We start from the raw sequence: 15,867 nt of genomic DNA on the forward strand, positions 1-15,867 counted from the left end.
TGTTTGATTTATTGTTCTTTATCAGTCAACAAGGATCTACCTCAAGTCCTTGTGTGTTGACCTCATTTGTTTTACCTTCTCATTTGTGGGTTGACCTCAAGTGTTGCTAAAAATAGGGAGGAGTTCACCCCTGCTAATTCAACAACAAAAGAATGATTCTTCAGGTAGTCCATGAGGCAAAATACCCTGTAAGATTAGGTAAAATAACCTCTCTAATTAAAAGTGAATCGGTCGAAACAAGAAATTTAACCAAAAACAGAAGGAAAAAGATTCTTAGTAATGAACAGGAGAAAATGTCTCAGCATTCATTCAGAAGTATTTGAGTACAAATCATGGAAAACCATATGCAACTTGCAGTATGCAGCTTGATAGAAATTTGACAGTTGATACAAAATACCAGCTGCAAACACCAAACATTTAGAAAAACTATAGACCCTCTCCTGACACAGCAGAGGTACTCAGTGGAGAAGCATTGCTAGAAGAAATCAAATTCAAGATAGTTATCAGATCCTTTCTGATTGATTGCAGGTGCAGATTTTTGGCTTGTTGATGCAATAGGCTGTGGGGACCTGTCGATCTCGACAGGTCTCGGGATTTCTGGGGGGCTTGCACACCGTATCAAGGCCCAATTTACGCCCTCGAAGAACGGATGCTGCTTTATCTCCGTAGCCCCACGCTTATATGCGAGCCTGTGCTGTGGCTCTTTCACGAGCAGTCCCCTTATCAGGTCCCTGGCAGAGAAGCTCACAATTGGGGAATCCGGAAAGCGCAATGGCTGGCCGATGACATTGAACAATGTGGCCCTATTACCTGATCCCTTGAATGGAGTTTTCCCGTACAAAAGCTCATACAGAAAGATGCCAAAGGTCCACCAGTCGACGGCACTCCCATGGCCCTCACCCTTGATGATCTCAGGGGCCAAGTACTCATGTGTACCCACAAACGACATTGAACGGGCATCTGTGGGTTCTGCTATGAGCTCAGGTAAGGGGCTAACCTGGTTCCCTATCTCGGTCTTAGATTTCTGGTCCTTCTTGGACTTGGAGGAGAAAAACCGAGGGCCAAGGCATGTCGTGGGAGCAACACAAGAAGGCTGGATACAGGAGGGTGGTTCGATGCAAGCAGGCTGGACACAGTAGACTGGGTTGTTCTTCCGTGATGATTCCGATTTTGGGTTGGAAGACTTGATCAGTGTGGGGCTAACTACACATCGAAGGGAAAGGTCAAAGTCAGAAAGCATGATGTGCCCATCCTCCCGAACAAGGACATTTTCTGGCTTGAGATCACGGTATATAATGCCAAGCATGTGCAGGTATTCTAGTGCTAGGAGGACTTCTGCTACATAGAACCTGCAATATCAATGTCAAGAAGAAACAATTATAAGTCGCAAGCAGATCAGTGTCAGCTCTTCTAGTACTACTAATTATGTCTAATGGAAAAAGAATTGTTAGTATCTCAACCACTGTCCTCCAGCACTATATGCCCTGCTTAATATTTCAAAATAAGGCATGCATAATTGCATAACTTCATCTAGAACCAATTTAGAAATATAACCAAAGCTTATTGGCTCTGCAATCATTTCTGTAATGTAGAAGTGGCACAGCAGATTATAAGTCAAACGACCGCCAACTAATTTAGATTTGGATTGGGTATCTAAGAACCAAGGCGGTTGGCCAGTTTAAAGAATGATTTTCTACATGATGACATGCTTCCAACAAAGGAGGTGGATGCCCATAACCAGATAGACATGTCATGGATGAGAACTTAAGAATGTCAAAGAATCTCTCAATTAAACAAACCTGGGAATGCTACATGAAGTTTTCCACAACACAATACGTGTGTTAGCCACTTCCAATATGTGAACCTTCATAAAAATTGACTGCTGAGCATTTTCTAGATCTTTAAATCTTTTTAATCCAACATGATTATGATTACAGTCATGACAATAGCAATATCAAATCATGAATAAGACCAAGAAAACCAATGAGCTTTGAAGTAAAACATCTGAATATGAAAGCCCTAAACTCGAACCATCTATACTGCAAAATTAACATGAAAAAAATGTATACAAGCATATACAGATTTTATATGAAAATGAAGAATCTTGAAAAGAATAACAAATAGTTTAAAAGCTGTAACTCAAGTGCTTATAGGAAAGTGAAGTATAGGACTTACTTCACTGCTTGTTCAGAAAAATATTTCCCTGGTTGCCTCTGCCGAAGGGTGTGCAAGTCTCCTCCCGGGCAGAACTCCATCACCAGACAGGAGAATTTATCAGTTTCAAAGTGGGTATATAGCGTCGGAAGAAATGGATGATCCAGACATTGTAATATCTCCCTCTCTGTCTGAGCTCTTAGAAGCTTTTTACGACTAGCCAATGATCCCTTGTCCATGACCTTCATTGCAAAATAGCTTTTTGTGCCGCTTAACTCTGATAGATAAACACTACCTATGTCACCACATCCCAACCTCTTTAGCAGCCTAAAATGGCTTAAACCCAGAAATCCATCTCTAGCTCGTATCATTTGAATTGCTTCCCATCTTGAATCGTTTCCCTTATGGGGCTTAGTAATGCTGCTACTCAAGCTACTGCATGAGCTCTCATCACTGATATCACTGCTTGTACTAGGCCTGCACATGCTGCTTTTCCTGTTCTCAATAACATCAGCTTTGTCACTGATCTTAGCACCTTCACTAGCCCTTGTTATACTGCTGTCCTCAACACTAGCTTTAGCAGAAACAATACCATTATTTGCACCATGTTCAGATTTCTTTTCTTGATCTCCATTGCCTTCCAAGATAATGGTGCCACTTGGTTCAATGGAATCGGCACGCTGTGTTGGTTGCTTCCAACCATCGGAAGATGGATTCATGTCATTATTTTCTGAAGAAAGCATGACCGTAGAACGAACCTTATCTGTTATAGAATCAATAGTGTCCTTAAGCGAGTGGTTTGGTTCTTTATTCTCTGAAACTTCGGACAAAATATGCTTTGTCATGCTCTCGCCGACAGCTACCAAATTTTTTGATGCAGTAGGCTCTGATTTGCTTGGCTTTGCAACATGTTTAGTATGTGGAAAATTTGGCTTTACTTTCTGGTTCCCAGGTGTTTTAACTTGTTTCTCGGAGCGGTTACTCAAGGTAGCCTTTGAAGCCATTAATAACCCCTGTGTGTCGAACAAGGCCAAATTGACCAACAAATTACTGCTCCATTTTTCCCAGAAAGAAAAAACTATTTGAAGCACTCCACCAAAGAACCAAAAATATTTTGCTCCATCACCAATAGATCTTCTCAAGCCAGGATCTGCCGTCATGACAATTACAGAAAGTTACCAAAAATTGCCAGAAATAACCATCTCATGCATTGCTCTTCAGCAACACAGATTTTTACAGGGAAGGTAAGTATTAAAATCATGATCTGCAAATGCAATGACATGGAGGAAGCATGAATGAGGTGACAAGATCACAAATAAGAGACTTGAGAAATCTGCTCTAGGAAAAAGGATGGGCAGAACATATAACCTACAGATTAAGAACATCTGAATCCAAACATAATATGCATATCGAGATAAAGAAACAGTTCTCAAATACCAATCCACCTCACAGTAGACGATGACCGATCAACACATTCCAAGGAAAGCCGGTATGCCAAGATCTAAGAGCAAAATCAGAAAGGTCCATTAACTTATCATCTTAACTGGAATGCAATTCAAAGAAGCTTCATATAATAGAACATTGAGACCTCCCAAAGCTACTTAAAGACATTGGTCCACAAGAGGGCACCAACCTCTACATAATAGCGAAAGGACCGAATAAAAGATCACACAAAAGCACTTAAAGATACAAACTTTCCACAACAGCGAGGATGGTGGACCATAACCCACCTTAAAGCAAATAACTTTTTTTCTGCGAGGGGAAGAAGAAGAAGTAGATGCAGCATTAACACCTTTCTAAGCGAAAACTCCAATATCTCAAAAGTACCAGTAAAATGTTAGGAATCATGAATCAAGAACCAAGGATCATTCCAGCCGCAAAAATCGCAACTTCTGCTCATTATAAAATATCAGATCCTCGGAATAGCAAGATGAAGGACTTTTCAGTAAACAGAAAGAAAACAATGAATGCTTCCCATGAAATCTTCGTCCATTAGTCCTAGAGCAGGTCCGATCCACCCAAACCGAAGACAACACGTAGATTTAGGATGCCAGAGAAAGAAGAAAAAGAGACAGAAAGGAGAAAACAACAAATGAAAATGGCGAGATGCAAGAATTCAACCAGAAGTGAGAGGGAAAGAGCCCAAAGTCATACCTTGCTCCCAAAGATCACAACTTTAGAGCTTTCAGTGTGCGGATGTTGGATGGCTCCGCCTGGCATCCACGACTGAGGGGAAGCAGCAAGGGGAGGAGGGGAAGTTTGCTGAAGAAAACTAAAGGGAGACAGCAAAAGGGATTTTTTATTTGGAAAGTGTTGGGGCTGCTTCCTTGTGGTGGCTTTGGATGTGTGTTTGTGGGTGTGCAGTTGTGCATGGAAGAGGGAGAACGGTCAAAGCAAAAGCTACAGCTTTTTGTGATTCCATTAGCTCCCTCTCTCACCTATCTCAATGCCCCTTCAGTTTTACCACCCAAACCCCAAGTATTCAGGCGCCGTTCCCAACACCAAGAGTTTCCCCAAGTTCCATAAACACCCTCCCACCCTCCTGTGACTCTTTGATTGGCTCCTCAAAGACCCCCATCTTTTAGCCTTTTGGAAATGATAGAAACACCCTTCAATCCCAGCTTGTCCCGAATCCCCGACCCCATTGCATGTTTTGGATCAGAACAAGAGGGATGTACACTATATATACTCTCACCTGTGGCGTTCGAATCCGATTCAAGAGCTTGGCACCGTGACGATCATGGCTCTGCCATGAACCTGCATTTCTCAGAGTGAGCTTCCTTCTTTTCAAAATGTGGACTTTTCTTGTAGAGTTTAGCTAGCAGCAAGATTCGAGGTGGGATCCCAGGCTGACAGAGCATCGTCGATGGCGTGCCCGTCCATCAATGGAACAGTGCTGGACTCTCACCAAGTTGTGGAGGAAGTACAGGAGAGATATGCTCAGAATATGCCTCCGGTTATCCACAGTCACTGTCAAGTTTACTCACGAACAGTGCTCATTGCCTCTGCTGCTGATGACAACAAAAGATGGCCACAATTAGGAGACTTTTCAGGTGTCCTCTTCAGGATTCACACTCTTGTTTCCTTTTGACCACACTGAAGATCTTCAATTCAAGCATGTCACAGTCAACAGCAGCAGCAGTAATGAACCAGCAGCCCTCAGCTTCACGAGTGTGATTCCTGAGGATGATGGTACCCAATTATTTGACCAAAGTAATTGGTAAGAGATCACATCTTCTCCAAGATGAGTAGCAGCAGCAATCTCATAGGCTTAGTTGTTCTATACCGATGGTGATTTATTCATGCTTGCGAGGCTAAGTTGCCTTCGACCCAAGCATCATGAATTGCTTTATGGTGTTCACAGTCATCTGACATGGTCAATGATCCACAGTTTTAAGGCCATGGAGATCTTTATCAGGCTAAAGTAGGATAATCCATGCTTAATAAAACCCATACTAGAAGGGGTAGATCAGATCATGATGTCTACAACAAGGTCTTCTAGAGAGCAAGTGCAGTGCTGTCTTTGATCCATTGATTAAGATAACAAAACAAAACCTCATGAAGCCTATGCATAGGGAGATGAGCTGAAGCACATGGGTCTCGTCTTGTTGGGCATCTCCTAAACCTCACCCAGCACTGTAAAAGCTCCAAAATTTGTGCCATAAAATAACTCTCTTTGTGTGCTACCTGCAGGAGGCATGTGCACTGCAGCAGCACTCTGGAAATGGCTCTTCCAAGTAAAGACTTTGGATTGTGAACGAGAGACAAAGAGCCTTCTGAGAATACATTGCAAGGTGACTCAGTTCCTGTAAGATGATGCAACCATGAAACTTTGCTGAAGCCTAAATGGATGTGTGATGCTTGATTAAGTTTCTCCTACACCCAAATCACAATCAAGGCATGCTCCAGTCCTCTTGCAGGATGAGACTATGAAAGCATAAACTAGTTCTTGGGATTGGCACCATTAACTGTTAGGTTAGGACAGCAATGCATGCTGACCAAGGTTATGATGGAGAAAGCTCACAGTAATTGTTTAAGTGGAAGATGCTACCATTGAAGTTGCCAGACATTGACAGAAGACTTCTCAGGAGGATCAATTAGATAGATTCTGGCATATGCATGATAAAATAATAATAATAATAATAATAATATAAGGAGAGGAGGCCATCATGCAAATTAAACAAGCTCAGCAAGCTGCAAACAGCCAATGTCTCAAGACAAGATTGGAGGATCCAATGAAGCACTCTCTTGAAGTGCTTGCATGTTCTTATGAGAATAATATCTTCATTACTGTTGCTTCTTTTCTCCAGCCAAATCCAAATTCAAGTGGCTGATACTGATGCACGTTGCTGGACATAAGAGGCTATGACTTGTGGCAATCAAACGTGATTTGGCATACAAGTGCAGAGACTAATGAATTCTCTGAGGATTATCTACAGAGTTTAGTCTTTGTGCTTTAATTTTCTTCTCCGCTACCCCTCAATGGAGATTAAATAGAGCTTCACATATCTTAAAACAACAACACTTTCTCACGATGGAGCTTATTGTATCACTCCCTTCAAACCAAGAATGGAACTAAATTTTGATGTGTTGTAGCTTAGCATTGCTGGAGATATGCTCCATGAACTGGAAAACAGATGTGCACCCTAACAAGTGTTAACCATAAAAATCAGCATGGCGGTACAAAGATCACTATGTTGTTTCGAATAACAAGCATAAACAATCTTAGAACAAGAAATATTACAAATAAGAGGAATACCACATTTGGGCAATCAGTATAACTCAATTCAGTCAAAATTTGCTCCATTCACCACCAGACTTGTCCGTCAAACTCGGTATGTGCCATAAAGCCATACCGATCACTGATTGTTCCATGGTGTGAAGAAATGACAGGCACAATTAAACATAAGATCCCCATCTTAAGCAGCCGTTATATAGCTCCTCATATCAGTCTAAACTTGCTTGCGTCATTTACCAAATTAGTTGGTTCATCTTGCTATTCCCAGGCTGAGTTCTGTAGACAGCTAGTAAACCACCACCATATTATCGGGTTTCCTTCGGCTTTCTCTTTTTCAGGGCCTTCCTTCTCTTTTCTCTGTCATCAATAAACATACAGTTTCAAAACAACATCAATGTACTAGGAACAAAACTCACTATTCTTGCTACTCAATAGTTGGTATATCTTGATTCACAAAGAAAATGTCATTGCAGGTTCAGTGAAGCCTTACCTTGAGTCAGTGACTTTCTCTTTAGATGAAAGCTTCCGTTTTTTCCCTGCCTGGTTCTTAGATGAAGTTGATATTACTCCACTCTGGACACCACTCTTAGATTCTCTAATTTTCTTCCCTGCATGTTTTGGTGTTTTAAGCTGTTCAGGGTTCCCATTTGGGGTTTCTTGAGAATCCTTGTTGCCATCAATAACAGCTGCTTCATTTTCCACTTCTGAAGTTTGGTTGGGTTGAGAGGCTGCTGCTGGTTTGGAATTGCTCAACTTTTTCAACTGTAAATAGCAATGATGAAATTATGGAGTCATGTTCCAAAATCATGGAGTTTCAACCTATATCACCATTGCTTATGACACATAACTCATGACAAACATTTAAAGTTTGGTTTAACTAGAACCCAATTTGTTGAACTGTTAAGCCCAAGACAAAGGGCTGGGATGGAAGATGTAAATAGTAAAGCATTTACGATAAGGTTTTAGTGTATGCACATCGATATATGAAAATACTATATCACAAGGAACAATGGCTGGACTTGTAAAAAATCTCAGGGGATCAAAGAAAAATTGGACAAGAATTTTATGATACGACACAGTAAGCCTACAGGCAGAGATCAAGAACCCCAAGAAAAATTCTCAAAGAAAAATTGGACAAGAATTTTATGATACGACACAGTAAGCCTACAGGCAGAGATCAAGAACCCCAAGAAAAATTCCACTACTAAGAATTTGAAAGGTGATTCTATCATAATAAGATCAAAACCAATGGCACCACAGATGGGCATGTAAACGTATATAGCAAAGTGCACAACATATTGATAGATGGGCTTTCAAGCTAATAAACCATTTTCTTCACTCATAGTATTGATAAGCACAAAAGCAATTTAGATTCTGCATGTTTCTTCATTTTACCAGACAACTGTTTCAGATGTTAATCACTATCTTGTCAATTGTAATGCCACCTACTGTAAGTCGTTATATTGTAAGAAAACACTTCAGCTCTAAATCATCAAGAAAGCATCACAGTGAAAAGACTGATAATCAGATTCATGATACATATTTGAACTTGTAACTATTCAGTTGTAAACATGTTGCAAGATAAAAATGTACCTTTGCAACAAAAAATCCTTCCATATTGTTTACATGTGGATAAAACCGCCTTGTTTTCTCCAATGATGGATGAAAGCGATGTTCCCTGAATCGTATGAATCTGAACAAATACTCATTAGAATAAAACTGACTGTTCTAGACTGCCATTCAAGCAAACATTAAACATTTATTTGAACATACCCTGGGCGACCAAAGTCCAATCCACATGGCACGACTTTCACATCTCTCTTTTTCAGCGCATAATCTATAATTGCCTCATTCTACAAATAGAATGGAATAGAAAGATAAAAATCAGCAGATGAATATCTAAATGAATCTCTTTAACCATTCAATGCTTCACAAACCTCATGAATCAACATGGAGCAGGTTGAATATACTATATAACCGCCTGTCTTTGAATTAGCATCTACTAGATCAATTGCTGCTAAAATAAGTTGCTGCAAGAGATTGGCTACTTTAGACAATCATTCAGTATCATGCAATATGATCCAAACACTAAGAATATTAAGCATCCAATTCATATAAATCAATGAACACTTAAAGAACATTATCAGCCAGAAATTAAATAAAATTGCAGTAGCCAAAAGGGGGAAACTATCAAGTTTTCAGGGAAAAAAAGATGTCAAGTGCTATCAAAAAGATTTGCAAAGGTCAGATTGTTGTAACATGAAAAAGGGTAAATTTATAAGGCAGAGAGACATTCATCAACTTCATGTCAGTCGAACCATGCTTATAAGCGTTCCACTTATGAACAGGCAAAGATAATATTTGTGGTGCACTTCTCAGGAGCACAGGCAACTTACGGTTAGAGCTTAGAAGTCTAAAAAACCAATGATTTTGCTTTTTGAAAAAAAAGCACACAAATTCTGTAAGAAATGTGAAGAGAATCACATTGTTTCCTTTAGAGGCCACTGAAGGTGTTTTAGTTGAACATTAGTCAAATATCAAGAAATATCTAAATGTCCCTAGCAAAAAGGATCATTTTAGCATTCCAAGTTCAAAAGAGTAGGAAAAGAAAAGAAAAAGAGGACGGGCAACAAAGTTGATGTCAGGCTTATGTGTGTACTGGCATCGTCAAGCATGTTCATGTAAATTTTATTTGGTGAATAGAAGTTATAAGTTCTTGATATATTTTAGTGATACAACTTTAAATCTCATAATACAATAATTTTTTTTCAGACTCCAGATAAGTTCCACAGTGTTTAAGAAAAACCTTTATAATATCCCATCCAAGAAAAAGGTATACATTTCAGAATCATCCATCTTGCTTGCTATAAAGTAAGGTCTATACATTCATTCGTTTTCAGTAATTGATACAAAATTAGAATCTGTTATCCACTGAAGTGAACATGAATGCATTAAACAAAGTATCAGCAAACCCTTTGCAGACGACAAAATTATCCCCCATAAGATGACCAGACTCAAAAACCAAGAAAAAAGAGATACTAGCAGAAGTGACATTTACCTTTTGCACAAAGGCACGGGTCTGTACATCTTCAATGGTCTTGGATGTTTTAATAGATTGTTCTTTTGAGATAACCTTTAACCAAGAATATAGTAAATCAGTATCTGGTGATTTACTTCATAAGAAACTTGTCATCCAACTGCTAGCAGAACAAAAGAATGATGCACTCGTCTTACCCCAGTTCCAGTGCAGGGAGCATCCAACAATACTCTATCAACAGAATTAAGTCCAAAAATTTTCGGTAGCTGGATTTAACAGACAGACACAACAACATGAAGGATGTTCAATTTCATAAGCACTTTGACAGTCAGCAATACATATTTAAATTATCATACTTCAAATATAACAGAAACAAAACATCCAAAATATTAAAGGTTTCGGCTTGGAGAAAACAATCAATGTGTAAAATTGACTATAGGTGTTAACTGATGAATCATGTAAAAAAATGATCATATGAGATCATATGCTTTATCATAACTAACCTCCTTCCCATCATAGTTGCATATTATTGTATTAGTAACACCCATACGATGTATATTAGCTGATAGTGATTTGAGCCTGGTCTCTTTGAATTCATTTGCATAGATTATTCCTGAAAACATCAAAGTGAATCAACTTATAAATATTACAAAATTCAGTAGTTTGCCTTGGAAGTGACAACAAAATAAAAGAACACATCAATTAAAGAATTGACAACTCAAAATACCACAATAAAAAGTTTAACCACCAAAGAGCACTTAGCACACTTTTTTTAAGTTAATAGCCATGTGTAACAAAGTGATATATCATGATCTAAAATCGCCATACTTTGTCATGACATCATGGTTGATGCAGTATCTAAAACTCTTGAAATATCTTGTTTTTTAAAAATCAATGTCTGAGTCCATTATAATATGCTTGATTATCAGTATCACACAAATAAACAATCCAATTTCAGCCAAATTTTGTTGATTTTTATCTACAGGAACTGATTGGAATTAAACAATCAATCAAATTCAACTCAGGTAGGCCGATTTTGACCAATAGTGGAGACCATCAATATCTTTAATGCTATGGATAAGTTAATAAATTTTCTTTATAGTTTCTTATTCAATAAGATGGAGAGATCGATGAGGAAATTATTCATAGAATAAAAACAAGATAGTTAAAATGGTGTGAGGCGTCAGGAGTCATGTGTGAACATCGGATACCCTTGAAATTAAGAGAAAAAAATTGTAAAACAATTGTGAGATCAACAATGATTTATCGATCTGAGTGTTGGATAGTTAAGAAATAACATATATAAAAAATTTATATTGTCGAAATGAGAATGTCGAAATAGATGTATAGAGTTACTAAGAAAGATAGGAAAAGAAATACATTTATTTGTGAACAACTAGGTATTGCTTCGATAGATGATAAGATGAGAGAAACTTGTTTAAGATGATATAAGCATGTGCTTACGAGACCTCCGAATGTAGTAATCAAAAGACGAAAAATGATTAATGTTAGTGGTACAAGGAAGTAAAGAAAGACCTAAAAAGACTTTAATAAAAACTATAAATAAAGACTTAAGTACTCTGAACTTAAATAAACATGTGATTTTTTACAAATATCAATGATGACAAATGATCCACGTAGCCGATCACAAATAGTTGAGACTTATAGCTTTATTGTTGTTATTATGTATATGTAAAACATGAATTAACTATTTTTCTAAAATATATGTTCTATTCGTTTAATGCAATTTTTATCTTTTATATTTCAATTCCATATTTCTTTTAGAAAGTTAATATCTTAAATTATATTCATGACCAATATAGATTCTACTAATAAAATCCATTTGATCCCAATCATTATATTAAAGCAAGAAAACCATCCACATCTTCTACTCATGGTCATTTAAGTTAAATGAGAGTCAAGTTCGTAAAAGATAAATGTCACTGAAATGACTTTTCATACCCAAAATGTGCCTTTAAAAAAACCAAAATTGTGTACCTTCCAATTTCTCCAATATTTTTATGGGCTTTCTCCATTTTGACAAAGTTTTGCATAAATAAATCATGAGAAAGAAAAAACTTTTCTCTTAAAACAAGAAAATTATAAAGAAAAACTACAAATAAAACAATAATAAGTCAGTTCTAAACTCTTTGGTTAGCCTACACTAATCCCCTTTTGATACATTGAGACATCAAACATGTTTTTTATTAACTGTTTCTAATATATTTGGTCTTCATCAACTACTCCTTGTATCACTAATCTAAATTGATTCATTACACTCAGCAAGTGCATTTACAGCTATTCGTTGAATACATACACTATGCGGTTTTCCGCCTTTTGACACTCAAACTTACACTATCCGTAATTTTTCATATATGCGAACACTACTTAGTCAACAGTTTCTGATAATCCTGTGCATCAATCTTCATCTCAAGCATAAAAAAAGTGATCTAAAGCATTGAATTAAGTCATATGAACACAAACAAGAAATATTAGTGAAAAGGTGAAGATGATAAAAATATTAAGAACATGCAAACTAATCAAGTAGAGCATATTGTGCTTACCTGTATTCTTCATGAGGGCTGCAATGTATGTAGTTTTACCACCTGGAGCAGCACTGAAGAACAAAAGGTGCTATTAGGAAAAAGAGTATTGAAAAACAAAGAAAACCAAACATTCAACGTCAACAGAGAAAGTAATGGCATCCAATATTTTGTCACTGACACAAGGCATTGGATCACTTGCATGTCGCAATTCAATCAACATAGCTCAACAAAGGATCAAAGAATTATCTGATAACGTGAAAGCACTTGCATTTCAAACTTACAACTTATAAGGTACAAAAATTTTCAGCATAAGATATTAGACAAACAAACAGAGCTGAATATTCAAGATCAACAAAGAAAGCAACGGCATCCAATATCGTGTCACTAACACGAGGCATTAGATCACTTGCACATTGCAACTCAAACAGCATAGTTCAAAAAGGTTTCAAAGAATTATCGGATAATGCGAAAGCACTTGCACTTCAAACTTGACATTTATAATGTCCAAAATATTTCAGCATAAGATAGACTCTTCCTGATTTTCTTCTAGATGACATCATGTACTCCCATGCCTTTGGATTAGTAAAAAAGAAGTATTCACAACCATATATAATAGTTTCTACTTTATAATAGCACTACTGAGACCGTGAAGGTATATGTCCAGCATCCAGACAGAGTCCATCTTAGGAAAAAAAATTGTTTTTCTTAGGTATTTCCAACTTAGTTTTAATAGAACAAATTGGAAAAGTTTCGATGAAACACTACTGCTGCTAGTTAAGTCAAGAACTTTATTTTTATAACAGAATAAATCAGCATTCAATTCCAGCTAACCAAATTTTATCACAACAAAATATCCAAGTCCTTCAAACATTTTTTGAGGAGTACTAGTAGATAGGGAGGAAGCAGGCCTCCTCCTTCATCTACTTGTCTTTTCTTTTTCTTTTCACCCTTATCTTTCTCTCTTCTTATGTTTCTCCTTATTATTATTAATCGACCACAACCACTTCTTTGCATTTAGTATTAATCACATTTAGCATATTAAGTGGTCAAACTGTAGACATCATATGATAAGTAAATTGTCTAGGCATCACTCATTAATTCAAATTTTTATTTAGCTTAATATCTGGTGCATCTATGCAGCTGATAATTTGAACAATTCATCAACTGAAATGACTGAAAGTAAAAAAGCACAAAAAATACTTTCCAAACACATGACTAACAGTACTTACGCCATATCAACAATTCGTTCCTTTTCTTGAGGAGCAAGCGCCATAACTGGTAAAAAGGAACTTGCAGCTTGTTTCTGCATACATAGTGAACATCAAAAAATCTAACAAGAAAATATATAAACACAATCAATGGGCTTAGCAAGGAAAACAAAGGTCATAACATTCTTACCATGTAGTGCCCAGCCAAATACTCTGGTGTTGCGCCAATAGGCACTTGAGAATCATATACAACTAACCCCACCTGTCATATTCAATCACACATATATCTTCAAAATTTCAAAGACAAACTACAAGGAAAATGTTTAAGAAACAATAAACCAAAATTACCTTTGACCACTTGCCAATTGGGTCTAAATTCACACCCCTGTTAATTAGAACTCCAGCAAGATCACGTCTACGAGTCTGTTGACCAAAAAGTTAGAAGCACGCAGGGTCCATGCACATAACAACCAAATATTCAAAAAAAGAAGAAACTTGTAGAAATATAATCTGTTCACCAAGTAATAACAATGGTGGCATAGTACATCCTTAAGGGAAAAAAATGGATAAAATTCTAGTCACCTTTAGAGTATTTGTACGCAGACATTCAGGTCTACCCTTTTCAAAAGCCTCAAGTAGCTCAATGAGTTCAACAGCTGGGAATATCTGAAAAGACAAAATTAAGCAAGTATAAGAAACAAGAACTCAATGGTGCATAAGACCATTAAAAGAAAAAGGGTAAGAAAAACAATCGCATTGCCTCAATAAAAGCCTCTATTAGAAATTCATTATAGCCATAATAAGACATTAAATCTGCCTTAAGCTGATTGACATAATCCTTCCTTGAAGCACCCTCCTGCCTCAGACTGTTGAAATTAGATAGCACACGAACAACTGTCAAGAGAAGCAAAGACAAGAACAATGTATCTTTAAGTACCATAGAAGTAATTAAAGAATGCAACCTTGAACAAATGACAAATATGAATGACTGCAATAGCTCAAGGACTAGGGAAACAAGACTACGCACTCTCATTGATCCGCCTACGAATGTTCTGCAAATTGGGCGGCTGACGAGCTTCATCTTCGAGTTCCTGTAACATTAGTCATGCTTCAGTAAAAGAGCAAGCTTTCCCAGAAAATCGAGCAGAAGAGAGAAAGTTATTAAACGTAAAAAAGGAGCAAATTTTGGATAAAGCTGACCTCTTTGGTGGGCAATCTGAACTCATCCGACTCTTCCTTTATATTAAGCCTTAATTCCTCTTCCGCCTCCTCCTCCGCCCTGGACTTGGCTTCGTCTAAGGCTCTCGATTTTGCCTCCAGATCAGACTCATCTGAATCCGAGCCCGACCCCGGCTCTTCCGCTTCCTCTGAAACGCGAGCAGAAACATCAGAAAACCCAAAATATCAAGCCGAACGATCACCACGATAAGAAACCTAAAAGAAAGACAAATCGGCGGTGAAAAGCACCGTTATCGCTGCCGCCAAGGAAATCGTCGGTAAACGGTTCGCCATCCGAAGAGGCATCTGACGGAGACTCATCGTCTTCAACATCCGACGATTGGCTGCGGTCGTCCTCCTCCATCTCTTCCTCGGAGCCTGGGTCGAATTCGAGGGCATCGATATCCTTAGAAGCAAGCTCCTTCTCATCTCTTTGACTCTTCTTGTTCTTCTTCTTCATGAGGTTAGGGCTGGCCGACTTGACGGCCTTCCGCTGCGCCCGAGAAGCCATAGGCAATCAAGGGAAGGGAAAAAGAGAGAGCGCGGATGAGTGATGAAACCCTAGGGTTTAAGAGCGAAGGGTCCGGGTTCCTCCGTTCGCATTCGCAAGAGCGGACGACGTAAATATACTCGCGCCCATGTACCCCAGTCACGACGGCTGAGCCGAGGCTTTATTATGAGGGTCCCACAACGCCTCTTGGACGGAATCCAACTCAAGGGTTCGCGGAATACGGGTTCGGGTTCTTTCTCGCTACTCGCAAGAGCCGATGGCGTAAACATACTCGCGAAACCGCACCCAATGTGACGTCTTGAGATACACCGAGCGTCATATGTGGGACGCATTACCGCCTCTAGACGGGTACATCGTATGGGTGGGGTGGAGTGGGGTCGGGTAGAAAAAGTGATTTTGCGAAACAATAGCCCAATGGGCGATTATATTATGACCGATAGGTTTGAGATGAGTAT

At 38.3% G+C, this 15,867-nt stretch overlaps 2 protein-coding genes across 6 annotated transcripts; both read right to left on the reverse strand.

The window, feature by feature from the left end:
* Positions 1-280: 280 nt before the first annotated feature.
* On the reverse strand, positions 281-4,686 carry LOC135642105 (serine/threonine-protein kinase D6PK-like). 5 transcript variants are annotated; one of them, XM_065157962.1, is made up of 4 exons: positions 4,309-4,686; positions 3,592-3,655; positions 2,176-3,304; positions 281-1,349 (listed from the first exon to the last, which is right to left on the reverse strand). In XM_065157962.1, the coding sequence occupies exons 1-4, from the start codon at positions 4,372-4,374 to the stop codon at positions 476-478; spliced, it is 2,133 nt and encodes a 710-aa protein (XP_065014034.1). In that variant the 5' UTR covers positions 4,375-4,686; the 3' UTR covers positions 281-475. The 5 variants fall into 5 exon arrangements, with proteins under 5 accessions (XP_065014034.1, XP_065014038.1, XP_065014036.1 ...); XM_065157966.1 differs by having other exon boundaries at positions 3,600-3,655; positions 4,309-4,681; XM_065157964.1 differs by lacking the exon at positions 3,592-3,655 and having other exon boundaries at positions 2,176-3,418; positions 4,309-4,684.
* Positions 4,687-6,794: 2,108 nt separating this feature from the next.
* LOC135641990 (26S rRNA (cytosine-C(5))-methyltransferase NOP2B-like) lies at positions 6,795-15,498 on the reverse strand. The gene is made up of 17 exons (XM_065157722.1): positions 15,151-15,498; positions 14,884-15,050; positions 14,711-14,774; positions 14,444-14,577; positions 14,266-14,349; positions 14,032-14,106; positions 13,874-13,945; positions 13,705-13,778; positions 12,494-12,546; positions 10,433-10,542; positions 10,127-10,195; positions 9,951-10,025; positions 8,830-8,922; positions 8,666-8,745; positions 8,486-8,585; positions 7,383-7,654; positions 6,795-7,249 (listed from the first exon to the last, which is right to left on the reverse strand). Exons 1-17 carry the CDS (start codon positions 15,410-15,412, stop codon positions 7,198-7,200), a joined length of 1,836 nt encoding a protein of 611 aa, XP_065013794.1. The 5' UTR covers positions 15,413-15,498; the 3' UTR covers positions 6,795-7,197.
* Positions 15,499-15,867: the final 369 nt, after the last annotated feature.

Source organism: Musa acuminata, chromosome BXJ3-7, assembly GCF_036884655.1.
Source record: "Musa acuminata AAA Group cultivar baxijiao chromosome BXJ3-7, Cavendish_Baxijiao_AAA, whole genome shotgun sequence".
NCBI lineage: Eukaryota > Viridiplantae > Streptophyta > Magnoliopsida > Zingiberales > Musaceae > Musa > Musa acuminata.